Here is a 27,080-nt window from a genome sequence, read left to right on the forward strand (position 1 = left end):
AGCATCCGGCCTCAAACATGCCCCCCTAGTGGCGAACCTGAAAACTACAGGCAACACAAAGAACAAATCTACCCTCAAATATATTAATTTTCCAACCAATACCTTATAATACCACAAAAAAATATATTCTGACTATTTGTAAATTCAACAATTCCTCAACTATGAAATCATCAGTTATATTTTTTTAATCGATTATTAACCAAATAGCAACAAATAGCCACAGAAACCAAAATAACTCGCCACCATGAGACATTTTACTTCATCTCATCTCCTTTTTTTTTGGACTTAAATCTTGCAGTCAATGCCAGAAAAACGTTTCAAAAAATATTTGCGCGTTTATGCATATTTCTATGAACTCCTGGAGCGATAGCATCTCAAAATAAACACACTGGCACAGACCATTTGTTTATGACCCATTAAAATAAAATCCTTGCAAAAAAAAATCATGCTGCAAACTTGAAAGAAATAAAATAAAATGCCTGGGGAGTGGTCTGCTCCATCTATGTGGGTGTGTATCTATGTCTATGTGTGTCTATGTGTGGGAGGGAGGAGTAAAAAATTGGTTTAAAATAAATAATAAGTGAGAGAGGGAGAAAAAGCAGACGAAAAAAAGGGCGTCAAGTGGACAATCTTGGATTCAATTTTTTTTCTTTCTCCTCCTCTGTGCAATTTGATTTTTTTTTTTTTTTTTTAACTTCCCGTCTGGTTCTTTAGGCGACCCCCACTCTTCCTTCCCACCTTCCCCACCACAGCAGGCAGGTTGTTTAATTCTTTCCAGATTGCGAGTCTGCTCAAGGAATTTATGGGGGAAAAAGAAAAGGGCTTTTTTTTTTTTGGCAGTGTCCATCCATCCACCCTTGGGGCTACTGATGCAACAGCAAAAGCCAGAGAGCGCCTCCCATTGGGGGCTCTGTTGAATTACATGATTTGGGGGGGGGGGGGTCTGTTTTCTTTTCACCTCTGTGGCGTCATTCAACAGTAAATTAGACAATAAATGATGCAAGGCTTATTAAATACACGTGACACTAAAAAGGCTTCCTACTTTTAACTACTACTACTACTACATTCAACAACAATAAATGGGATTATCTACATATACACATCTGTATAAATACATATATATGTACATCTGCATACATATATATCCAGCTGCATACATATATATCCAGCTGCATACATATATATCCATCTGTATACGTATATATCCATCTGTATACGTATATATCCATCTGTATACATATACACATATATACACATGTATATACACCTACATATACATCTATATACATACCTGTACACATGTTCATATATATGCATATACATATATACATACCTGTACACATGTTTATATACACATACAAATATACATCTGTACATATATCTGTACACATCTGTACACATAGATATGTACATATAGATATATATGTATGTATATATAATTACCCCATTCATTGTTGTGAGCAGATGTCATACCTGTCAACTTATAAGTTTTTTGATAATTTCAAATTGTGCGCGCTGTATAACAAATATTGTAGGGGATTATCTGTATATTTTTTGTAAATAATCAAAAAACAAAGCTCCAATCCGGGTTCATGCTTTAAAGTATGATATGCGCAATCCCCTATATAAAGATAGCGCATCAGCCATCAAGTACCCACACAGTCAAGCTGTCAGCGACATCTACAGAATCTTGAATTTAGTGCATTGGCCATTTCGTCCATTTTGTAGAAAATGTTTAGACTTTTACGTGCGCCCTGTGAGTAAATATTATATATTTACCACCGCTAGATGGCAGCAGAAAGCAAGAATGTTCCAGGAAGGAAGTTGGAGGGGGTGGGGGGCCCAAAAAATGCAACAGCATTAAATTAGAAGAGCAAACAAGACTATAAAAGTAAACTAGCGATGCATAAAGAAGAATAACGGCGACAAAGCCCACAATTAATGGCGCAGCTGCTGCGTATTGACCGCCAGAAATCAATTTAAACGCTCTGCTGTTATCACCAGGCGGAGAATAATGACATTTTTAGCCTCCATTGACAAATTGGATGCCGCTGGAATGTGACATCAAGAAATCGGGGCAACAACAAAAAAAGACGCCCGCAAACGTTCAAATGCAAAACTAATGTCAGCTTTTTTTTCTTCGTATCGGGGAAAAGAAACTAAATGGCGCCCAAGGGGATTGTTTGTTTATTTTTAAATCTGTTGTGGAAACACGGGAGCTGTTGAATTTGAATGACACGTTTTTAAAGATTTAAGACTTGCTGCAACAAATGAAAATGGGAATGTTATCAACAAAAAAAATGTCCTGTTTCAAGTAGAATGGCACTTCATTTGAATAAAACTCATGTTAAAGATTAGTTGCAAATGAACTTTTTACAATACAGCCATTAAAATACTTTTTTTGGGGGCTTTTTGATACTTTTTTTGTTTGCAAAATAACTTTACAGCGCAGGCATTAAAATACTATGAAATGTTTTTCTTTTTAGCTATTTTGACAGTTAGCTTTTTAGCAAATTGAACTTTTTACATCACAACCATTAAAATACTCTTTTTGGCTTTTTTTTTTTTTACAGTTTTTTTTTGGCAAATGAACTTTTTACAGCACACCCATCAAAATACTATGAGGTTTTTTTTAAGCTATTTTGACAGTTTACCTTTTCGCAAATGAACTTTTTACAGCGCAGCCATCAAAATCCTGAAATGTTTTTAACCCTTTTTAGACCAAAAATAAGAACGAATAATGAAAATATATATACACATATATCAAGTTAAATTGACCAAAATTTCACTTGCCTACTAAAGGGTTAAAAGAAAATAAAGTGCAATACAACTGAACAGTGCAAAAATTACAATCATTTTTCCACCCAACACTAGATAGAACCAGTATACCTTTCTCATCATTCCTTCAACATTCAAATATGTAAAAATCCCTTTTCATACATTTACTTAAACTGATTTTGTTTGAAAAATGATGTTTTGGCGAGCTGTCACTTACCCGTAAAAAGATCCGTCCGCAACTGGATGACTTCCTCCCACGCCGCGGGTCTTTTTGTTTATATCTTCGTGGCGAAAGGACTAAAGTGGCCTCCTGACATTGTGGGACGACAAAAAAACAACATTCAGCGATGAATGATCACAAATCCGTTTATTGAAAAATATAGGTTATTTTTTTTTTTAGCTAATACAAGGAGAAAAAAAAAAGATACATGACACCAAAACGTACACAAACCTTCGATTATTATACACGAGTGTTATATTAATTTAGTGATTATCATTTACTATGGAAGTGAGTGTCTCCCAATTTAAAAATATTTTTTGGTGTAGTAATAATAATAATATCATGTTTTGGCACTTTTCACCAAAATTTCATTCGCTACACTAATGTTTTTTTTCTTTTCGCAAACATGACTCGAGGTTGCCAATCCCAAACTTTTTTCCAGCTTTTTTTATCATACACAACTAAAAAACGGATAAACAATTTTAATTTAATTTAATTTGATCCCGTTTTTGAATTAATTACCGAGTTGGGCGATCGAGGTCAACATAATTGGTGAGCATCGTGACTTTAGCACTTGGGAGTAGAAATGTCTGTTTTTTTAACGTTCTGGTCGTTTCCAGTCGGGAAATTTGCGGGTTGCCAGGTCAAAAAAAATGTGAAGAAAAATTCCACAGGGTCAATGGCACGCTCGTCAGCTCTATTCAGACAAATTCTCCAAAAAGAGGCGTGTCAAATACGAGAAACACTGGTTCTCTGGTTTCCCAATCTGGCGCCCCCGGTGGTCCTTTTCTGGAATGTTCCATTTTCAAAAAAGGGGGGTTTGAACCAAGAAATTTCCGATTCCATCTCGCCATGTCGTGAATGTAAACAACATTCCATGAGTTCCTCACACTCGAATCTCATCGTCTTCGTCGTCGTCCAAGAAAGACGAAAAGTTGCTCTCCTCTTCCGGGGGCGCGCTGAAGGTGGCGCTGTCCGTATCTCCGGCGGACACCCGGGCCTTGTCGTCCATGGCGACCGAACCCAAGCTGGACATGGAAGAGCTGTCTACTTGCCGCAGTCGTTTGGGGAAGACTTCTGGGGTGTAGCGGGGGGTGTACGGGGTCTCCGGTTCGGGTTCCGGGGGCGTGGCCTTGGTGGGTTTTACGGCGTGGTCATCAAGAGACGGGGAGGCGTGGCCTTCGCTGATTTTGCCTTCCTCAAAACCCAAATCGTCGTCTTCTTTCTCCATCACGTTGAGGATGTCGCCCAACATGGACGGTCCGAGGTCCAAGTGGAAGGACATGACCGACTCGGCGTGCTTCATCCCGCTTTCGGGGGTGGTCCGCGTCTCGGGGAGCTCGCCGGGTTCGCCAAAACGGCGTTCTTCTAGTTCCAGGAAGCGCACGGCTTCGGCGGCGGCGGCCACGGCGTCCTCTGGGCGCTTGGATGGGCTAGGGGAGGGGCTATCGGCGTCGTCGTTGAGGAACGGCAGGGACATGGCGTTCTTCACGTACGTGGGCGAACCCTCGGAGATCAACGCCGGGCGGTCCACGCGGGTGGTGGATTGAGAGCGTTTGCTGCCGCGGAAGGCGCGGGAAAGTAGGCCCGGACGGGGGGAACCGGGGAAGGAGGCCGTCTGGGCGGGGGGCTCGCCCGAGCGGCTGCCCAGGAAGGAGGTGTCGCCGAAGGCGTCGCCGCTGCGGCCGACGTGCATGGTGTGGCGGAAGTCGCCCAGTGGAGCGCTGATCATCTCGCGGGTCAGGTCGCTGCGGGAACGACGGGTCTTGTGGGAGGAGCCCGAGACTAGTTGTTTGAGGATGGGCATGATGGCGGGCGGGCGGGCGGGTGGCGAGGACCGGGGGGAAATATCCGAGATGGACCAAGTTCCACGCTCAGTGTACTGACCTGCAAAAAAAAAAAAATACACAAATTGAGCCATTTGTTAAAAAGGACGTGTGTCAAAGTGGCGGCCCGGGGGCCAAATCTGGCCCGCTGCATCATATTGTGCGGCCCGGGAAAGTAAATCACTACTTTTTGTTTTAGGATCAAATTAAAATGAAGAGTATATATGTATATTACATTTCCGGATTTTTCACCTTTTAAATCAATAATTGTCATTTTTTAATCATTTTTTCTGTTTTTAGTTCAAAAATCAGTTCGTAAAATCTAAAAATATATATAAAAAACCTAAAACAATGCTCCAAAAATAGTAGTCACATTTCAAACAATGACAAAATGATCCAAAACAACAGCAACATCTTATGATTTTTACGTCCCGGCTCTTTGCAACTACACGGAATTGCATTGAATTTTCACATTTCAAACCTCTACACTATTAAGGCATCATTACAGAATTCCTGTCAACTTTCATCTCTCCTATTTTTTGTCCACTTGTCAAAATTCAGAGGCCACAAGTTTAACGTCAATCCCTAAACGATGACTTAGCAATGTTATTGTAAGCAAAACCCATTACAAATCCATCAAAAACATGGAAAAACAAAACCCCAACAAGAACTAAGCTATCAATTATGCCCTAAAAACACAATACTCTACCACCACAAGGAATATTTTAAAGCGGAAAATGCGGTCCTGGGCAAAAGTATTTGGACATCGAGCTCTTGTTTTGAAAATCCGTGATACCAAAAAGCAGACGAAGGAAAAGCTTGGAGCGGTTAGCATTTCCCCGGGTGGCGCCCTGCCTGCAAGTTGTGTCTCATTAAAAGCGCTGACATTGAAAAAAAACAAAAGACATGAAAAGAAGGGGAGCTGCTGTGATTCGTTGGTGGTGGTCTAGCCACTGCAAACAACTTCCTGCCACCTTTTAATTGCAGATGGAAAATTACCATGCAGCACTTTGAGTATCAACTAGAACATATTTGTTTTTGTGGAAAGCCCACGGCTCACAAGGAGTCTTCTTCTGATCTTTTATTGGTGCCACTATTTTTAGAGTACAGTCCTACCTCTACTTACAAAAAATCTAGGAACAGAATGTTCTACTTACAAATAACACTAGGTAAAAAAAATGTTATACTTACAAATGATTCTAGGGAGAAAGTCTTCAACTTACAAATTACTAGGTAAAAATGTTCTACTTACAAATAACTCTAAATACAAAATGTTCAACTTACAAATAACTCGAAATACAAAATGTTCTACTTACAAATAACTCGAAATACAAAATGTTCTACTTACAAATAACTCGAAATACAAAATGTTCTACTTACAAATAACTCGAAATACAAAATGTTCTACTTACAAATAACTCGAGGTCCAAAATGATCAAGTTAAGGAACCAATTAATTTTGTAAGTAGAGGTATGACTATATATTAGGTGAGAATTAGTTTTGGTGCCAGAATCGGATCAAATCCAGTCGTTGCATGTTTTTTTTAGCAGTGACGTTGTTGACACAGCAATTTTCGATTTATTACAGGTAACAAGTACTTTGGTTAAGCCTCTACTTCCTGTAGCAACACACAGTTTCCTTTCTGCAGTGGCAAATGTTCACCTGGGCCACTTGAGATGTCACGCTATCAATTGAAAACACTAAATTCATTCAAAAAGTCTCAATGTAGCATTTTCCGCAGCTAAAACTTCATTATAGTTACATTTAAGATCAAAATGGGGCAAAAAAACAAAAATATGACTTTTAAAATATTTACTTCAACTATTAACTCACTATCCACCATTGAATGCAAGAGATGTCCAATCAATCTTGACTAGGAGTGCAGCGACCAATCACTGCTTGCCCAGGCTCATTTCTAAAGCTAGATAAAAAAAGAATTCTTTGCGAGATAGCCTGATCCGAACAGACAAAAGTACTAATTGTGAGCCTGGATCCAATCCATTCCCCCACCACATCCACCACATCCACTACCCACCCTACCACCCCCCCCCCCCCCTCCCCCAGGCCCAGATCACATGACACAATTCACTAGACAACACGTTTGATATCCTGAATCAAAAGCAGCAGTGAATGTGAAACCGACAGTCTAAAACTTGGCTCTTTTGTATTTATAGCTTTTTTTTGTACGACGGCGTACACGAGGAGCGCATCATGTGAAATAAGAGTGGGTGGAGGGGAAAGAAAAATGGAGGGGGAGCCTGAGAAGGCAGCATTTGGCGTGGGAACAGCGGCGAGGTCACTACACCAGAGGCTTGACTTTGTAAACATGCTAACAACACTCACAGCAGGGCTGACAGCAAACAGGGAGGACGCGGCCCAGAAATGCCATGGTACTGCCTTCACTTTAGTTTAAAAGATAAATATATATATAGAAAAAATGGCTGTTCAATTCCCATGACTTGAACATTTCATGCAAGAAAATTAGTGTTGTTAAGGGGCATGACCAAAAAAATAAAAGGTATTCCATAAAAAAAGAGGTTGCAATGCAAATTGAGATGTTATTTTATGTTGTAAGTCATTACAACAGAAATGTCGTTTTTTTGTATTTATTTTGTATGATTTTTTTATGTTTAGCAAAGGTAGATTTGACACTTTTTACAGTGTATTCTCATTTTTCCTCTCCTTCTCATTTGTTATGTTTTTATTTTAATCTAAGATTTGTTTTGTTTACATTAGTTTGCATTTCCATATTTTTATCAGTCCATATGATAAAAAAAGTAAAAAAGTACAGTACAAAAGTACAATAAGTCAAAATACTGCTTTTAGGGCTTATTAATGTTGTCTGGCAACCCCTTATTAACTCAACAAAAAGAATCAGCCAAATACTACTGTAAAAATAAACATTTCTACTCCAACTTATCCATTTCTGTAATCAATAAACTTAGTATAAAAAAATAGATTAGACACTGATATCAATGAGTAAGTCAATCGAGTCGGCGACCAGTCTATTGTCTTTAACTTTACCCCAGTTTCTGAAATACAACCACCATGGGAATCCACTTTTATGTGCACATAACTGTCAATTAAATTTTATAGGTAGGAATCCTCTAAATATGATGCCGTTAACACGCCAGAAGGGGCCGAGAAGATCCGGCTCGATAAAAGAAAAAAATGAGGCCTTAAATTAGACATTTGGCGTTGTTTACGTGACCAACAGGTCTTTAGACATCATTTATGAGGACTGGCGGGGAAATATTGACTTCCTGCTGAGAACATTTGACTTCCTGTCGATACCGTCACTCTAAAAGAGGGCGGACGTGCACTCAAGTGCATTGCGCCCGTGTTATCGACGCGCCATCTTTGTATAGTGCGAGTGTGTCTGCTTTATTGAAGGGTGGCGCTTCTTTGAAAGCATTGACCTGGATGGACCAGTGAATGACCTTAAAGGGAAATGACACGCGGGACGTTTAGGGAGGCCGATTTGATGGCCCAATTTTGACCACGCACGCAAGATCCGGAAAATTAGGTCGACTAAATGGACAATTCTTTGCTAGATAAGTGCTAGAAAACTAGGTTAGCCGGCCCGAGATTTTATTTGCCTTGGAAAATGATGTCATGTCAAGGAGAGTCTGGAAATCCCACAGACTTGAATGCAACTCCAGCTAGAGAAGTGATCTAGTTATGAAATTCTTTTTTGGGAAAGGTTTTTTAGCTTGAATTTTTCGGAAAACATTTTATAGTGAAATGACTGAATTAGAAATGACTACAAGGGCAAGATAAGTTTTTAAAAATCATAAAAGTGCAATAATACCTCTACTTAGCAGGTAATGTGGTTAAACAACAATACAGTTATAACAAGGTGTCAAAGTGGCGGCCCGGGGGCCAAATTTGGTCCGCTGTATCATTTTTTGAGGTCCGAAAAAGTAAATCATGAGTGCTGACTTTCTATTTTAGAATGAAATTAAAATGAGTATAGATGTATATTAAATTTCCTGATTTTCACCCTTTTAAATCAATAATTGTCATTTTTAATCCCTTTTTTTCTGTTTTTAGTTCAAAAATCATTGTGTAAAACCTAAAAATATATATTAAAAAAGCTAAAACAAACATTGTTTCAGATCTATAAAAAACTGAATATTCAGGGCTTTTAATCCAGTTCTCTTAATCCATTTATAAAACAAAAAAATCTAAATATTATATCTAAAATGGTCCGACCCACATGAAACCAAGTTGACGTTAACCCAAGTCTGACACCCTCGAGTTAGAAAATATTTCTAGTTGAACTTTTCTCCGTACACAGTCGACTATAATTGTTTATGGAAGCCTACTTCATAATCACTGTTATTATTAGGTGGGGATTGACGTCCACAGGAAGTGTAAGGGGGGGACGGGGGGGCCTCTTGGGAAAAAAAATCTGCCATCCCATAAACACACCCAAGCACGAAAAGTTCGCATCTACATTTAAACTAGAAAACCGATCCTCGCGCTGCAAATTTGAAGCAAAAAAACAGCCAAGTGACAATGGTCAAAATCGCCAAGTGGGCGGGGCTTGTTAGAATCGGGGTCGGCTAGCCACTAGCTCATTGGATGGTGTCTTGGGAGAACCTTCAAGTTTTGAAATTAGACGACAGTGGAAAAAAAAATCTGTTTTTGCATTCCTGGCTGCCATGGAAGGAATGCTTGAAGAAAATGATGGCATCCCATAATTACACAGTGAGAGCCAGCCACTTGTTTGGAGCCTTAAGCATTGGCAGTGTGACAATAGATACAGATGATAATATACTGTCAAATTATAGCCAGCATTTCTGCATAGAGGGCTTTACTCATATCGGGTTGCCAGATATTCAATTTCCCGCCCGACTAAAAATTAAACAGTTAATGGCGATAAAGGCGAAATTGACTTTGTTTCCGGAAATTAACGTTGACGGAATGGATTCTTCCTTTCTGGCTGATGCGACTGGTGAACGTTTGGTCACAATGACGACGCCGAAAAAGAAAACAATGGCAAGAAACAAAAGGCAGTGTCAAAGCCTTTGACACAATGACATGGGAGAGGGATAACATCATAAGAAGAGGCAACAAAAGAGATTTTATCAAGGGATTCATCAGCAATTCAATGCGTCTTTATGATCGGCCCAAAAAAAATGGGCCAGGTTTGTTCTTTTGAAAGGTTTTGACACTGTGTTGCCAAAACAATGTCTTTTATCATTGACATCCTGTTCTGGTTTCAGATGTTAGTCGTTTCAACATTGGTTTGTTTTTGCTTAAAAAGTTTCTGATTACATATTTTTGCATGCGAGTTGAGTTGACTGATTTCAAATCTGCCAATAAAGAGTCAAAACATTTTTTAACAATATCCTTGATTAGTTAGTACTCAAGTTATTAAAAAATAGGTTACCTTTTTACACCTGTTTTTGACCAAAAAATGTTTGTTTTTGACCCAAAAAAATTAGTTATTGACCCAAAAAATTTAGTTATTGACCCAAAAAATTTAGTTATTGACCAAAAAAAATAGTTTTTGACCAAAAAAAATAGTTTGACCAAAAAAAATAGTTTTTGACCACAAAAAAATAGTTTGTGACCCAAAAAAAGTTTTTCACCCAAAAAAAGGAGTTTTTGACCAAAAATGTTTGTTTTTGAAGCTATTTTTATAGCGCTTGAATTAAAACAACTATTAATTTGCCTGATTTTAATTCACCTAACCATCAACAACCTTCATAGTCGATGGCGACCAATTATTTACGAATAAACAAACTAGAAATAAACGTTTTTAAAATACCATATTTTCCACTCTATTCGCATTCCTTCAAAAAAAAAACTCCGTGATTGTGACGGATTTCCTGTCATGTTATTGGACTAAGACACCAAAAAAATCCCACCAAAAACCCCACTTCTCATTAAATTGAACTAATAACCAAGTTCCGCTTTACACCCAACGATGCAAAATGAGGCCACATGTGAAGTTGTGCATCCTTTGAGAGCAGTTCCACATCCTGGGAGGCCATTTTAGAAAACAACTAACAGTTTATGTCGGCATTTCCTGGAATGTGAAAAGACCGGACGCCACACATTAACACACTGCGACAAGCTACAGGCATGTTCACACACGGTACTCCATTAATAACATTGTGAAGGGTCCTTTTTAAAAAAAAATATTAGCTCTTACAAAAAGGTAAACAAACACCAAATACCCAATGTTTCTCTACACCAAGGGTTTCAAACTGTGGTTTGCGGGCCGCATTAACGGTGGGTCAGACCATTTTAGATATAATATTTATATTTTTTTATTTTTATTATTAGTTGTTCAATATTCAATTTTCTTATAGATCTGAAACAATGTTTATTTGAGCTTTTTTAGTAAGGGAAAATGCTTTTTAATAATTTTTTACATTACAAAAAGCAACAAAATATATTTTTAATTATGCTCAATATTAAAGTAAAAAACAGCAAATATGTTTTTATATTTATTTTTACATTTAAAAAAATACTTTTTGACCTAAAAACAAAAAAGACCAAAAAAAAAGGACTAAAAATTGCAATTACTGATTTAAAAAGGGGCAAAAAAACAAGGAAATATATAATACACCTATAATATTCATTAGAAATTGATTTTAAAAAAGACTGACTTTCGGACCGCAAAAAAAGATGCGGTGGGCCAGATTTGGCCCCCGGGCCGTCACTTGGACACCAGTGCTCTACACAGCACGGCGTGAAGAAACTTGTGGGCTTAATCTATAAATGGGGAAGGTAAACAAGCTAAGGCTGCGCATAAATGAAAGCTATCAGGGCGCCCGCTGACACGTCCCAAAAGACGGACCCCGTCCCTGCGTTTGGATTGGATAAGAGGGGTCAAAGGTAACACGCTGGAAGTTGGGAAAACAAAAGAGGCCTCCCACAGAGACGCTTGATTACTTTGTGTCCTGGTGAAAAGGTGAAGTGGTGATGGAGTGATCAAGTCAGGGACCCCCAAATAGCTTTCATGTAGCATTAAATGAGTTAAATCGGGGTAAAATTTGGTCAAGATTTGCATTTTGCTCGACTAGTTTTAACAAAATTGGGGCTGAGAGGAATAAAAATTGCCTTGTATGTCTATAACTATCCATAATTTGAGTGTTTTTAGTGAAAATGTATGACAGAGGCTAATTTTAGCTTCCTATCAACATTAGAGGTTAATTCAAATCGCAAAACAAGTTGTGTAATATACAGAAAAACAAGATTTCATTTGATATTACTATTTTGCAGAAAGATAAAGACATTTTGAGAATGTGGTCAGCCATTTTAGTCTTCCTTTTTTGTAATGTCATTAAAACCAATCAAATGCACGTCTTCCATTATTAGTGCACTTATAGCACTTTTTATTTAAACATTTTTATCTTTAAGAAGTCTCTATAAACTGCAATGTACTTTGTTTTAATGTGGATAGATAGAACTGTTTTTTTTGGTTGTTTGTTTATTTAAAGTAACATGTCCTGAAATACTGTCAATTTAGTGAGCAAATATTAATGCAAAGTTGCCAAAACAACCTCTTAGAATGTTTTAGTTTATCTTCTTACAAAACAAATCCTTTTTGTCTTCGGATTAAAAAAATGCACACATTCCAAATCATTTTCTTCAGTAACGGGTTCATTTAACCCTAATGGCTTCTACATTCAATTTCCTAATTAAAACGTGACGTCACCAGACGCGCAATAGCATGGGAACAATACACTGCACTCACACAAAAGCATCAGCTGCCATATTACACACCCTTTGCACCCCCCCTCCTCCCTTCAATCCTAACTAAACACCCCTAATAATAACACATATCATCCAAAATAAGTCAATATTACGTCAATCATGCGGTTTTAAAGCCAAAATAAGAGATCAGGCTTACCTTAGCATCCCATTCATAAAACGCCGGTCCCACGTTGAGGCCCCCAGCAGTTTGACAATGGAGGAGGAGAAAAGGAAGATGCACACCTCCGAAGAAATCAGACGCCAAATTCGGACGTCGAAGCGGCAGCCGTGCGTGGAAAAAGAACCAAAAGTGGCTTTACTTGGCTGGAACTGTCACCGATTTGGATAAAGTGTAGCGTGGTGAAACGCGTGGGCGAGTCGGGCAACGCGGTGCAGCGACGTGAGCGTGCGGGCGTGCGTGCGTGAGTACCTAAATGCAGGAGGCTGCGCACATGGCCACGCCCCTCCCCCTCAAGTCTCGCCTTAAAGAAACAGAAGCCTCGGAAGGAGAGTGACGTCATATTTGGTGGACAGATGACACCTGTGTACACAAAACAGCTACATAACAGAGTTAAACAAATATATATTAACATTTTAGCATAAAGAGCATCTTATAAACCTGTGGTATCTATAGAAGTATTAAAGTGTATGGATTGATACTTTTAAAACCAGTGTTTAGGCATCTTGTATTATTTTACCCATTTTTCTTATTAATTCCAATGCAGTGATATCCCTCATATTATTATTTTGTAATATATACACATTTCTTATTTATATATATTTTTTCATTTTGCAAAAACATGTCATTTGCTGTGTGAACGGAATGGGGCAATTATTAAATATAAATATCATACACCTGGATTTCTATGCTCAATATTTTTTGTTCCTACTAGAAAAAAAATACTAAAAAGAAGAGAAATGTATATATTATAGTAAACATTTACACAAAAGTCTATCAACATTATATGTTATAAGCAAACTTGGTTGTTTGGTAGTTTTCTAAACTGTGCCAAAAAATATCTTACCAAATATAAATGTTGTATATACTTACCAGTTAATTACCAAAATTAATATGTCCTATAATTTGAATCAATCATATATTTTTGCAGACAAAAAAAGATTATCTTGCATTATCCTGGTGTTAAAGTATTCTGAATATAGTATCTGCATGATCTCTTTTAGGAAGTGGAAGTCAACCATTTGTCAAAGTTTTGTGTATTGAATGTCCATCTGACACATTCCCTTCCTGGCAGCAAAAAGAATTGAAATGCAAATGAAGTTAAGACGAAAGGAATGTGTGAATGGTGGATTGCCCTCTAACGACCTGCATTACCTGCCCGCAACACCCGCACACACCACACTTTCTTCTCTATTTGTATATTCCACATTGCCCTTAAATATCACATTAACCACTAAAAGAAAAAGCCCAAGAATATGCAAACAGCTGAATATTAATTAAATAATGAAATCATGTTCAACAGAAAAATCAAGTTCTCCAATCAGATATACTGTAGCAGTTGTCTTTTCAAATATAATTGATTAAGATAAGATACATAAACATGTGTTTCCCAAGCAACTATATCATTAATCTAAAAAATGCTAATGCTAATTAGCATTCAATCCCTAAAAATAGATCATGACACATTGTATTCATGACTAACCTTTCCAAACCAGTTAGTATTAGCAAGTCCTCTTAAATATTGCATGCTATTTTTTATTCAAGCCCCTGGACAGTTGACTGCAGTTACTTGGTTAACACCAATTAGAAATCTGTGGATTATGAGTGCAAAAATGACTGCATTTGATCAAACCTAATCATGTTCTACTGTTGATTGCAATTGAATAATAATCGCACTTTTCTGTGAATGAAACATTTGTGTGGTTACGCATTATATGTAGTAATTTTCCTTCCTTTGGCAGTTTTGACAAAGCCTGACTGGGAAATGATAGGACACCAGGGAACTGTCTAAACTCGTAGGGAAGAAAATACACCAAAAAAATGTTCCTTAAGTTGATGTTAGAGGACAAAATTAGCAGTCACAGAGCATTTCCCTAAAAGGTTCCAGAGACTCCCCCTATCCACTCCCCCCAGCCTTTTTGTGCCTTGCTTCAGATGGATGTTTTCCGGCCAGAACTAAAGTCATTCCCCTTAGCTTCAGTGGGCCGGCCGGCATCCAATCAGCTTCTTCTCCCTAGACTCTGTTTAATTTGAATACAAAGTTTGAATTTGCAAAATGGGTTTAGTTCAAGGATCCCAGGTGGGCCCTCACAGTCTGGAATTAGCATTTTCTGTCAGTGGGCTTGTGTGGGTTTTCTCCGGGTACTCCGGTTTCCTCCCACATTCTATATAGAAAAGCATGTTAGGCTGATTGGACACTTTAAATTACCCCTAGGTACGAGTGATTGGTTGTTTGTTTCATTGTGCCATGTGATTGGCAACTGGGATGGGCTCCAGCACCCCCTGTGAACCTAGTGAGGATAAAGCAGTTCAGAAAATGGGTTATTACCAATTCAATGTCTGCCTGGTGCTCTTAGTTAGCTGGGATAGGCTCTGGCACCCTCTGCGACCCGTGTGAGGATAAAGTGGTTCAGAAAATGAGTAAATACATGAAAAAAATTACATTTTTTTGGTTCTTTGTGTTTTTAAATCAACAAAAAAAGGAAACATTTGATACTCCCAATTTTTTTAGGTCATTTTTAGGTAAAAATCGTCAAATTATTGGCAAAACAATCATTTTAACCCAAATGACGATATATAATTAGCATAAAACGCCGCAAGATGAAGGAGAGAGTGAAAAATAAAATAATTTATTTGAGTACTATCATCAATCAATTGGTAATGTCTGATGACGAATACAGTAGTGGCGTTCACATTCCAATGACTTTGTAGATTACATTTGGTGGCAAAAGTTACACTGTACAGTGGGACTGACTGGTGATGCGGCATGTGAGCATAAGTGAATGTCTTTTTTTTTTTTGGTGTCCTTTTGTCATAAACATAGATTAAAATGGCCTCACCTGTCCTTGTGGGAAGTTATGAAAAACATTGAGAGCGTCAGACCAGTTGAACGTTCCATGATCCGTTTCCCTGTTGTAAAATGGCAGATTACAGTCAATTCTGGTTCATCAATGGCCGCCAACAATGAATTCATATCTGCTCGTGTCAAAGTAGGACAGAAAATGGAAAAAAAATGTCTCTGATTCGATATTTGTGTCCATTTTTCTAGGCTTCGTAAATTCCCACGGGCCTTGAACGCACCAGTTCATAGTCTTATTCCGATATTTATTTTCAGTACCCGATACACGGTTGTGTAGTATCATCAAATGTAGATACTGTTCTAAAATGGTGTGTAAAACATACATGATATTTTTTTATTTGGTCTGGTGACTGCCATTTACGTCGGAGTACCCATTGGTTCCCGTGTTTCGGCACCAAATTGCAACCTTCTATGGTTAGAAGTTGAAATGCACGCATTGTTGTTATTTGTTAGTACTTGCCGATAATTAGGATAGCATTTTAGTACCGTAACGGGGGCCCCTTTACGAAGATAGAATGGGTACAATGGTCTATGTCCACCTTAACTTGTGCTTTAGCTCTTTTGACTTAGCATCTGAGATGAAGATAACAGCAAATAGACACACATTTTCTATGAAAATGAAATAAAAAGCTTATAGTAGTGGGTATAGCAATCTACTGCAGCAGCAAGGTAATGGACTCATCCCTCCCCCCCACCCCGACAAGCACGGAAACCAGCAAAAGGTTCCGTGATGCCTCCAATGTGACTAATTAGCTCCAAGCGTATTCATATAAATAGCCGGTAAACAATATGAGACGAGTACGTCTCGTAAACACCACGATTGGGCCAAAAAAGTGTGTTTTTCACCACGTTTTGTCCTTGTTTTTTAAATTCCAAACATTCGTCTTGGCTTCTAAAGCGCTGTGGCGAAACGACAACGTTTCATTTGAGTCTTTCGGTGCTTTTCCGGGTGACAAAAACAAAAAAAAACTTGAAATGATTGTCTTTTTTCAATTAAATAAACATCACGTCGATGAAGCACACACACACTTTGCCAAAGGATACCAAACGGAAGAGTCGTTTTCTGGGCGTCGTCAAACGAAGGAGGAGAAGCCGGCGCTAGGGGGCGGGGCAGTGGCGGAGGCGGGGCAGCCTAGGCTGCTGGGGGGCCTGTAGAGGGCGCCGTGCTGGTTGGGGGGTTCCGACAGCAAGGATGGGGTGGGAGTCCGGCTTCCTTTAGGCCTGAAGAGGGTGCCTTGGCCTTGGGGGAGGGGTTGCGGGGATGGGGCGCTTGATGGGACCAGGGGTGGCAGGGGGGGCACGGGTGGTGGGTGCCCCCGCGACTCTTGCTCCGCTGGGGGGTCGGGTTGCGAGTAGCCGTAGGCCGGCGGGCGGGATACGCCTTTGGGTTGCCGCCGCCATGAGTTGTAGTAGGTGGGGTCGCTGATGTAATGGCTGACGAAGGAGTGCGTTTTTTGGCGGCTCTGTTCCATTTCGTACTCGCTGTCGCTACCCTGTGGAGGACAGGTGAATCGATCCGTGGATTTGGGTTCATTAGGAGTCCTGATCTGGTAGTCCAAGGGTGTTTAGACTCGGGTTGGTTCGCGGGTCGTTTTAATGTCAACTTGATTTTATGTGGGACCATTTTAGATAGAATATTTAGATTTTTTTTAAATAAATGGATTAAAAGAAGTCGATTAAAAGCCCTGAATATTCATTTTTTATAGATCTGAAACAATGTTTATTTTAGCTTTTTTTAAAATTATTTTTTAGATTTTGTAAAAGGATTTTCGGACTAAAAATACAGAAAAAATGGATTAAAAAATGACAATTATTGATTTAAAAGGGGGAAAATTAGGAAATTGAACATGCATCTATACTCTTCATTTGAATTTGATCCTAAAACAGAAAGCCGGCACTCATGATTGACTTTCTCGGACCGCACAAAATGATGCGGCGGGCCAGATTTGGCCCCCGGGCCGCTACTTTGACACATGTCCTATGGTGAAGACATTTGTGTGCATCATATATATTCACTTTTTTATAGATCTAAAACAATCTTTATTTTAGCTTTTAAAAAATATATTTTTTAGATTTTACAAAATAATTTTTGAACTAAAAAACTGAAAAAAATGATTTTATTTTAGTGAGAATTTACCTGCGAATCGGAGATCTCGGAGGGTTTCTCCGTCAGACTGCTGCTCTCGGCCGGAATCAGGTCGTTATATTTGGCGCTGACGTCTTCGTCCGAGTAGTGTAGACTTCCGGGACTGGGTCTTGGCGGTGATCTGGCAACCCAGATGGGGAAAAAGAAGTAGAAAATCAGGTAAAGAGTGAGCGATATGGCAAGCCAGGGCTAAACGCAAAGTGAAAGGCCCACGAGGGCCCGGATATGTAAGATTTGGTCTTTGTATAATCCTGTTTTTCCGCCCGGCGGGAGTTTTTTTTTCGTTTTTTTTCTTCAGATGTTTGGACTTTGATGCCTGAGTACACATAAGTCGTTTCTGTCAATCTTGTGACAGACACGACTGGCAGATGATGGATGAAAGAATTCCATATCTTGGTATTCCAGAGGCGTTTCACGGCGGAGAAAAATGAAGACGACAAAATGGAGTGGAAAATGGTGAAGATGGAGAAGTTGGCCATGTTGGATGTGTCACTTAGAATTTACAAGGTGGATTGACATTTTAAAGAACTGGAAAAGTGTAAAATCATATCGAATTTGGTCATAAAAGACACAGAAGACATTGTAGAACTAGTTTAAAAAAATGGAGCCACACACAGAAAGTGTTTGTCAGTTAGCGTGTTGTCCTGACAGTGGGAGTGGCCCCCTTTGTCAAATTTTTAAAGTCAATTTGGCCCCCAAGGCCCAAAAATATTGCTTAATACTTTCTTTTTTACATGACTTTATACTTTAAAAATGAGTGATGAGTATGTTAATACTTTAGTCCTTTTTTTCTGTTTATGTTTCATATGTACTGTTAACGGATGCACTTTTTTATGTGTATCATATCACGTGCTGACCCGACCCATCTATCACATTTTTAAAGTCAATTTCACCCCCCGGGCCCAAAATTTTGCCCACTTTTGGTCTACAAAAATGAAAACTGACCGTGTATATATGCCATTCTTGCGGCAAAATGAGTTTTTCACCGACAGGCGCCGGTTGTTGAGTTCCAGCGAGGGGAAGCGACCTTCGTCCAGGCGTACTAGCTCGCCGTGGCTCAGCGGTAGACCCGTGCAGTTGGAATGTTTGCCTGGGGATAAGAAATGTTGACCAGAATGAATAAAAACAGCCAATGGTGACCTCCAAGCAAAAGTTCAAGCTGAGACATTTGGCCTGGAAAAATGACAAGAGTCGTAAATTCCGTGGCGAGACGTCTCATTTGAATTTACACGCGCCCGCCAGCAGTCTGGGTGAATTCCATCCTTCTGCTTAAGGATGTGTTGTTAGTTTATTTTTTTATTTTGAAAGGAAGGCGGTTGAATTCAGGGCCTGAGGGGTAGAGGGCAAAATCTGGGTCCAAAATGTCTTTAAAAAGTAAATAATGTGTCGACTTTATGTTTTTAGCTGAAGTAAAATTGGAGAATGTTTTTTGTTTGGAATGTAGAGTAAATAATAGTACCAAAAATAGAGAAAATTGACTTTTTTTCTGTTTAAAAACCAAAAAGTATCTAAAAAATATGTTTTTGGCTTCAAATTGTCTTCCGCCAAGTGCCCGTAGTTAACTAGACTAGACCTAAGCACCCCCTGCGATCCTTGTGAGGATAAGCGGTTCATAAAATGAACAAAAAACTATTTAATATTGACTACCCCATTTTTTGCTTATTTTTTCGCTCATTAAAAATCAATAAAACGTAAAATAAATTAAAAAACACAAAAAATACCTGCAATTTTTCCTTAATTATAATAAAAAACATTAACAATAATTCAAAAAATATTTTTCCTTCAAAAACTAAACAACCACCCCAAAACATTTGTATTTTTCATGACCTGTCAATCAAAAAACTGATAAATAAGAGCATATTTCCCATTAACGACCTTAAAAAAAATCACTCTTGTCCAAATTAAATGATTTATTTAATAATAGTTTAGGAACGTTAGCAGTTTTTGTTCAAAATCCTTTAATACACCTGAACTAGACCCATAAGAGACAAAATACCTGCCAAAAAAAGCTCCCTGGCGTCCTTTTACGACGCAAAAAAAGCCATTTTTACTGGACCGGGGTCACGGTCCACGTCTCCAGTAAAACAAACAACGGGCCGAGGCAAGTCGGCAGCATCCCAGAAAGGTCACTTGGGGTCAAAGTCCTCTTTACGGCCTCGCGCAAACATCAGTCCGGTCGACGCCGGTTTGTCTGGCGACCTGGCTAACCCGCCACTAAAAGCGCTGAGCCGGCGTTTCTTTCCCAACGCCGTTTATTTATCAACAAATCGGACACGAATTGAGGAAATTAAAAGTTTTAAAGACAAACATCCTTTTGTTTACAAAGAGTCCGCTTTTTAATCAAATAATCGACATCCATTCCGCTTTTTTGTGGGATTATTCAGTGGCAGAATGTCACTTTGAATGTTAAGAATAAATTAAATGGTAGGAATTCTTACCCGAGTCTGTCTTTTTGGTGTATTTTTTACTCTGTCCGCGGATGATGAGGACGAAAACCAGCAGTAAGATGAAGATGAGGCCTACCAAGGCGATCACCACCAAAAACCACCATTCCTCGTAGAAGGGGGACACTTTTTGAGCTGGAGACAGAAGACCAATTTGAGACAAATAGTATGGAGACTTTTGACAAGTTCATGGTCAAGAAAAAAGTAGTCAAAATAGACCGAAATCCTCTTTTTTGAGCTTCATAATAGTGAATATTGTATTTATATGGTCAATTTTTTGAATGTAAGACGACCATGTGCTTTAAGGCAAACAGTATGAAGACAATTGACAAGTGTAAAGGTAAAATTATATATAATTAGTTAAAATTGGCAAAATCCCTTCAGTTTTCAGCCTCTTATTAGTATATATTGTTTTTAACATAAGCATTTTTTTATTCTACTTTTACTTATGTTCTTCTTTACAAAAAAAATTAAAATGCAAATGTTAATGTTTTTTTTGAAGCCATTATAAAAGTCTTATTAAATATTTTTTCTCTTTTCCATTCTTTTAAGACAAAATAAGACTTCAATATCATTTGAATTTACAGAAAAAAATCTAACTAATCCATATTACTGTACTTTTTTGTTATAGTTGAATTAAAAAGGTAAAAAGGCTATAAATATTCATTTTCCACCAAATAGCTAATGAGTTGGCCAAATTGCATGGATATAGTTATAGTATTTTTTAGTCCAAGTCCTCTAATATGTGGTTTTTGGTTCCAATCCGCATTTTAACTTAAATGTCGAGCCCCAATGTGTGTGATTTCCATCTTAACAATCAAAATGGTGTTTTTTGGCAGATTTGGTTGTTTCCTACCTGATATGGAAGGCGAGGGCAGGCTTGGCGATCCGTAGCCGTAGTCGTTGACGGCGATGACCCGGAAATCGTACGTGACGCTCTCTCGCAACATCTCCAGGTTGAGCGTATACGAGGTCACCTCTTTGGGGATGTCTTTGATGAAGATGTCCCACAATCCTTCATCTGAAACACCATATGGAAGTCAATCGATGGCTCCGATTGGCCGATGGGACGCCGTTTTTTTTTGGCTCACCGGACGGTCTGGCTTCAATGACGTATCGCGTGATGGGCGCTCGGCCTTGGTCGCCGCTGGTCCAGTGCAACGTGAGGGCCGAGCCGTAGCGGGATATGAAGGGTTCGCCGGGGGGGCCTGGAGAACCTGGGAACAGGGGATGAAATACAAATATGTTTTTGTTAAAAAGCATGTACACTAATACCTTGAGATACGAGCTTAATGTCAATTTACTCATTTCTCAAAGCCCATAAAATGAAGTAAATACAAATTAATCCATTGGAAAAACACCAAAAAATTGGAAATTTTAACAGAAAAACAATTTTATTGGTTCTAATTCAACATCTAGTAAGAAAAACATTATTTTAATATGAGCAGTTTTTTTATCCTTCTTTTTCTGACATTTCTCATTAATTTTTATTTTTTTTAAAAGCAAATATTATTGTTTTTCTTTGAAGCTATGATAAAAGTCTTACTAAATATTTTCTTTTACATTTTTTAAAGCAAATGTTAATGATTTTCTTTGAATCTAGTATTAAAGTCTTATTAAATATTTTTTCTTTAAATTTTTCTGAAATATGAAATAAGACTTCAATATTTCATTTATTTTTACATTAAAAAAGAAACAAATCAATATTATAGTCCTTTTTTGGTCATATTTAACATTAGCCTACAGTGTGGGGCTCCAATTATTTTAACTAGGTCTACAATGTCTTCTGTGTCTGTGTTGCTACGGCAACCATGGAAATTTCCCAAATACGGGATGAAATAAAGTTCTAATCTAATCTAATCTAAGACAAAGACACCTCCTGACCTTCTCCAGGACCCGTGGTGATGTTGGCCTCCACCTCCGGCCCGTAGGTGAGCGTTTTGGCTCGGATACGATAGTTGTAGGTGACCCCGTCGGCCAGGTCTTTGATTTTCATCCACAGGGGGGCGCCACCTTTCACGTCCACCGTCACGATCTTGCTGACACCTGGAGTGCGAGCAGAGGAGTCTGTAAGGGGAAGAGACTCTAGAATAGATGCTGCAATCTGCTCAAAATACACAACTACTCCTTACACACACTTTCATACTCGATGGCGGCCATCTTGGAACCGAAACAAACGAAACAACGGAAACTAGAGTGTACTGAAATTAATAAAAGATGGGATTATTTATGTTAAAACAATTGGAATCTTGGGTTTGTGATCTGAATAAAAGTATCCAAAGAAAGAAATGGGCAGAAAAATAGTTTCTTTTGAGCTTTTTTGAGTTATTCTCACAAATCAACAAAAAAAAAAATCAGCTTTCTGAACCAAAACCAATTCTAACTTATTTGAAGGAAACTCTAAAAGAGGGAATTTATATTAAAACAATTCTAACCTGGGTTTTTGGTCTAAAAAAAAAAATGAGGAAAAAAATGGACAGAAAAATAGTTTCTTTTTAACTTTTTTTGAGTTATTTTCACAAATTAAATAGACAAAACAGCTATCAGAAACAAAAGTAATAGTTTTTTGACTTTTCAGAAAACAACAAGACCAAGAAATTAGTTTTTGTGCAAAAAATAAGGGAGGGTTGGCAAGGAAAGATCATATTTCAGCATCATGGACGCTAATCTTTTGAAAGTTAGAGGTTAAATTCCCTTAGTTTGATAAAAAAAAAACTCCCCCATTAGCATTTCCCCGCAAAAACAATTAGCGCAGTGACCATGGCAACCTCATCTGCCCCCAATTACTAAACAATCTGGTTTGTGGCCACCGCACTTAACCAGCGATTAATCACGTTCTCCTTACGGAGCCTCGCCTGATCGTATATTAGCAAAAAAAATTACGACAAGACCACGACGTCGTGGATTCTCCGACGTGTCGTAAACGGCGACGTCGGATCACCGGGCGGAGTTAACGAGTTCCTCACCGTCCACCGGCGTGCACGGCTCGTAAACCAGTCGGTAGCCTTCTACGATGCCGTTGGCCCGCTTGGGTTCGCCCCAGGACACGTTGACGGAGGTGGTGGTCAGCTCGCCAAAGTGGATGAAACTGGGAGCACTGGGAGCTGTGGGAAAAGGGACAAAGACGTTAGGAATGTAGGGTCAAAGTTAGTTTACGGACTATAAAGTAATACCTCAAATAGCGTGGTTAATGTAGACAAGACATGAACGAAAAATTGCCAAATAGTATGTTTTGGAACTTATACACAAATATATAAGTACAATTCTTTAAATGATTTCACGAGGGCCATTTTAGATATAATATTTAGATTTTTTTTAATAAATGGATTAAAAGAACATGATTAAAAGCCCTGAATATTCAGGGTTTTTTTTATAGATTTAAAACAATGTTTCAATGCTTTAGTGATTTTATCCTGCATTTTTCGAACATTAGATGGAACATTAGATGGAAATTAACCTTCAGTTATAAACTTTCCTTTTTTCTAAATTAGGTTAGTTTAGAACTTTAATTCATCCCATATTTGAGAAGTCTTGTTTGCAGTAGCAATACAGACACAGAAGACATTGTAGAACTAGCTAAAAAAACTGGAGCCATACACTGGAAAGTCCATAAGGTGTATGTGTATATATGTTCATTAATATGTAGTGTCCCTTTAAAAAATAAATGAAAGTCAATCTAAAAGTGCAAATTATGTATTTTGTCCCTCTGAGACCACCGACGGATATTTTCAATTATTTTTTTTAGGTTTATCTTGTTGTTTTTCATTTTAATTTTGTAACATAAATGTTTGTTTGCTTTAAATTGCAGTTAAAATCTAAAATAATGCCCCCCCTTGAACCATGGGTTTTGATAGCGGTACAACGAGACAAGCTGGAGTGTGAAGACAAAACAAGCCTGTTGGGCAGTTTGGACTTAGTTTACACAACAAACAAAAAGATGCTTGAGCCTTCCCTGACTGGTTCCCTCTGATCCAAACTAAGTGCTGGGATTTCTGGGCAGAAAAAAAAACGGAACAAAAGCCATTTTTTTTTCTTTCTACATTGGCTTTCTTCCCAGAGGCTCTCTCTGCTTGCGGTGGTGGTGGACAAAACTGTTGATTGTGGTACAGCCCAATACACTAAATACTTTTTTTATACTGGTGTGTATCTCTATGTGTGTGTTTGTGTGTATCAGTTAATGAAGAAGGATGCCTTTGTGCAAGTGGGAGCCAAATTCTCATTATGCGAGTTGAATTACGAAGAGGGCTTCAAATTATGTTAAAAAAAACACTGGAGGTTGCCATTCAAAAAAACATGTATTTTCCTCACCATCCGTGTTGCTAATAAGAGAACTAATTCTTTTTGAAACTTGGAATTAAGCACTATTACATTATAAATCTCAGTTGTGGTTATTTTAAATGGTGTAAGTCAGGTGGTGGTGAATTTTTGGCTCTTGAGCCGCACGTGGCTCTGAAAAAAATGAATGTGGCTATTAGGTTTTTTATCATATTTTGTATATGTGCCTTGTTTCATGCTTCGGTTATTTTCTTGTAAAACACACTAAAAGTCCATTAAAAATAAGTGGCGAGCATGTGGCTCTCGAGCCGAGTGCGGCTCTAGGAAAAAAAATGAATGTGGATATTAGGTTTTTAATCATTTTATATATATGCCTTGTTTCATGTTTCGGTTATTTTCTCGTAAAACACACTAAACGCCATTAAAAATAAGTGGCGAGCATGTGGCTCTCGAGCTGAGTGCGGCTCTTGGTCGAAATTAATGTGGCTATTATGTTTTTTTTAATCATATTTTGTATATAAGCCGCATTTCATGTTTCTCTTATTTGCTTTTATGACCCTAAAATCCATTAAAACACATTAAATTAGATCAAAAAATAATAATTAATAAAATATGCTGCTTCTGACGCAAGTTATGGCTTTTTGACTCTCAAAATTTCAAATTTCGGCTCTTTGTGTCTAAATGATTCGGCACCCCAGCACTAGATAGTCCTCTTTTGGTCCGTCCCCCCCAAGATCACCTGCTTGCTGAGTGCGCCCTCTGGTGGGCAGCGACCGGGGGCCATCCCCGGCTGCGTTGAAGGCGGCTAGGCTGATCATGTAGGTGGTGTAGCCCGTTAGGTTCTTCAGCTTGACGGCCAATTCGGGTAAAAACAGCGTGCGAAGGCGCTCCGTTTCGTTCTGAAGCTGAAACTCCCAGAAGTAAATCTGCGGGGAAAAAAAAAAACAACATTTTACAGATCTTCTCTAGGCTAGTCTTAAATTCAGAGAGAAAAATTAATATGGAAAAAAACTGATTAAAATTGAACTGGGCAACACGGAGGTAGAGTGGTTTGTGTGTCGGCTTCACGGTCGGGGGGCTTGGGTTCGAATCCGAGTGAGTCCACCTGAACATTATTTGGTTACTAGGTCATACTTTTTTTGCAGATATAAGGTCAATCTGGCATTTTTTAGCTGTAATATCAGGAGATCTTAGTAAGATTTGGAGAAAAGTCATAAAATGATGTGATTAATCATTGTTCAGGGTTCAGAGACATTAACTTTTTGGGTGACATTAGGTCACATTGTGGAAAATTAGTTTTTGGAGTTTTTTTTAGTGATTCCTGCTGATAAAACTTTTGTGAAAATGACTATTATTAATATAGTCGACATCATTTTGAATGAAAATATATTTACATGGTTTCCCTCAAGATTTTTTCGATGCAAAAATATTTGTTAAAAAAACAGTCGTACCTTGTAACCCTGTATGTCGCCATTTTGGGCATCTGGGGGCGGAGGCTCCCACGTGACGTCCAATTGGGTGGCGGTAGACGACTGGACCAGGACATTTTGGGGCGGAGCTGTAGGGACTAAAACGAAGGATTAGCGCTATCCTAGAACAGAATTGGCAACCAAAAAGTCGCCCCCCAAAAAAATGAATTGACATACCTGCCTCGCCCACAAAGACCTCCAATGGCGTGCTGCTAGGCCCCTCCCCCACCGCGTTGTACAGGCTGAGCCGGATCTCGTAGCGCTTGTGTTTACTCAAATCTACGAAAAAAGGCCAGTTAAAAGAAGGATGCCCATATAAGGAGATTTAGTAGAACTTACTGTCAAGTTCGTATTGGGTGAGGAAAGATTCGCTCAAGTTTCGGATGCTGTATGGAGCTGTGGGAAGAAAAAATGGCGGCGTTAGAGAGCAAATATGTGGATTTAGAAAACATTTTTTAAAATATTTTTTGATTCATGGAGTGATTGAGGAAGCGACGATCCCATAAAATTGATTTAAACGAAATATTTTTGTAACAAAATCGTTTAAAAGGGTAAAATTGAGTTGTATTGTTTTGGTAGAGGTAAATATGTATCAATAACTACCATATTTGACAAAAAAAATAATAAAATGAAATAAAAACACAAAATAACTACATTAAGTTGGCAGGAATTCTTAAGTATGGTGTGTGATAAGCCATGTATTATTTAAAAAAAATAAAAGCAACAAATAAACACACCCACCGGCAAGCTCCACCCAGCTGGGGGACGGACTATTAGCTTTGTGGAGCGTAAAACTGCGCAGCCGGTCGTAGTTCAATTCCCTGTAGCGGACCCTGAAGCCCAGAAGGACGCCATTGATGTGATCCTCAGTCGGCGACTGCCAAAAACAAAAAAATCCAGACGTTTGTCTTCCATTTGACATAAACACGTGGCGCCCAATCCCGCAATTACCATTACCTGCCAGCGGAGCAGCACTGAGGTGGTGGTGTGCGGCGTTACGGACAAAATGGTGGGGGCTTTGTCCGGGGCTAAAAAAAAAAGAAAAAATAAATTATTGGTATTTTTATTCAAACAATACAGACGAGAGAGCACGCCAGAGCGTCGGGGGTGTCGGAGGCGGCTTCAAAGGCGAGACCAGACCCCCCCGGCATTGGCGATTCGGCTCACA

The 27,080-nt window shown here is 38.7% G+C and overlaps 2 protein-coding genes across 2 annotated transcripts in view; both read right to left on the reverse strand.

The window, feature by feature from the left end:
• Positions 1–3,851: 3,851 nt before the first annotated feature.
• LOC144209183 (cdc42 effector protein 4-like) lies at positions 3,852–13,033 on the reverse strand. The gene is made up of 2 exons (XM_077735425.1): positions 12,698–13,033; positions 3,852–4,885 (listed from the first exon to the last, which is right to left on the reverse strand). Exon 2 carries the CDS (start codon positions 4,803–4,805, stop codon positions 3,885–3,887), a length of 921 nt encoding a protein of 306 aa, XP_077591551.1. The 5' UTR covers positions 4,806–4,885; positions 12,698–13,033; the 3' UTR covers positions 3,852–3,884.
• A 3,245-nt stretch (positions 13,034–16,278) lies between these two features.
• Positions 16,279–27,080, reverse strand: part of LOC144208871 (protein sidekick-2-like) — a 95,336-nt gene continuing 84,534 nt past the window's right edge. The window contains exons 33-46 of the mRNA XM_077734914.1: positions 26,870–26,940; positions 26,654–26,789; positions 26,252–26,308; positions 26,090–26,191; positions 25,895–26,010; positions 25,183–25,369; positions 23,135–23,272; positions 22,053–22,214; positions 21,260–21,385; positions 21,025–21,189; positions 20,163–20,303; positions 18,670–18,814; positions 17,716–17,845; positions 16,279–17,071 (exon numbers count right to left, since the gene is read on the reverse strand). Coding sequence (XP_077591040.1) covers positions 16,652–17,071; positions 17,716–17,845; positions 18,670–18,814; positions 20,163–20,303; positions 21,025–21,189; positions 21,260–21,385; positions 22,053–22,214; positions 23,135–23,272; positions 25,183–25,369; positions 25,895–26,010; positions 26,090–26,191; positions 26,252–26,308; positions 26,654–26,789; positions 26,870–26,940 — 2,096 coding nt within the window. The 3' untranslated portion in view covers positions 16,279–16,651. The remainder of the gene's footprint in view (positions 17,072–17,715; positions 17,846–18,669; positions 18,815–20,162; positions 20,304–21,024; positions 21,190–21,259; positions 21,386–22,052; positions 22,215–23,134; positions 23,273–25,182; positions 25,370–25,894; positions 26,011–26,089; positions 26,192–26,251; positions 26,309–26,653; positions 26,790–26,869; positions 26,941–27,080) is intronic.

The sequence above is a fragment of the Stigmatopora nigra genome, chromosome 15 (assembly GCF_051989575.1).
Source record: "Stigmatopora nigra isolate UIUO_SnigA chromosome 15, RoL_Snig_1.1, whole genome shotgun sequence".
NCBI classification, from domain to species: Eukaryota; Metazoa; Chordata; class Actinopteri; order Syngnathiformes; family Syngnathidae; genus Stigmatopora; species Stigmatopora nigra.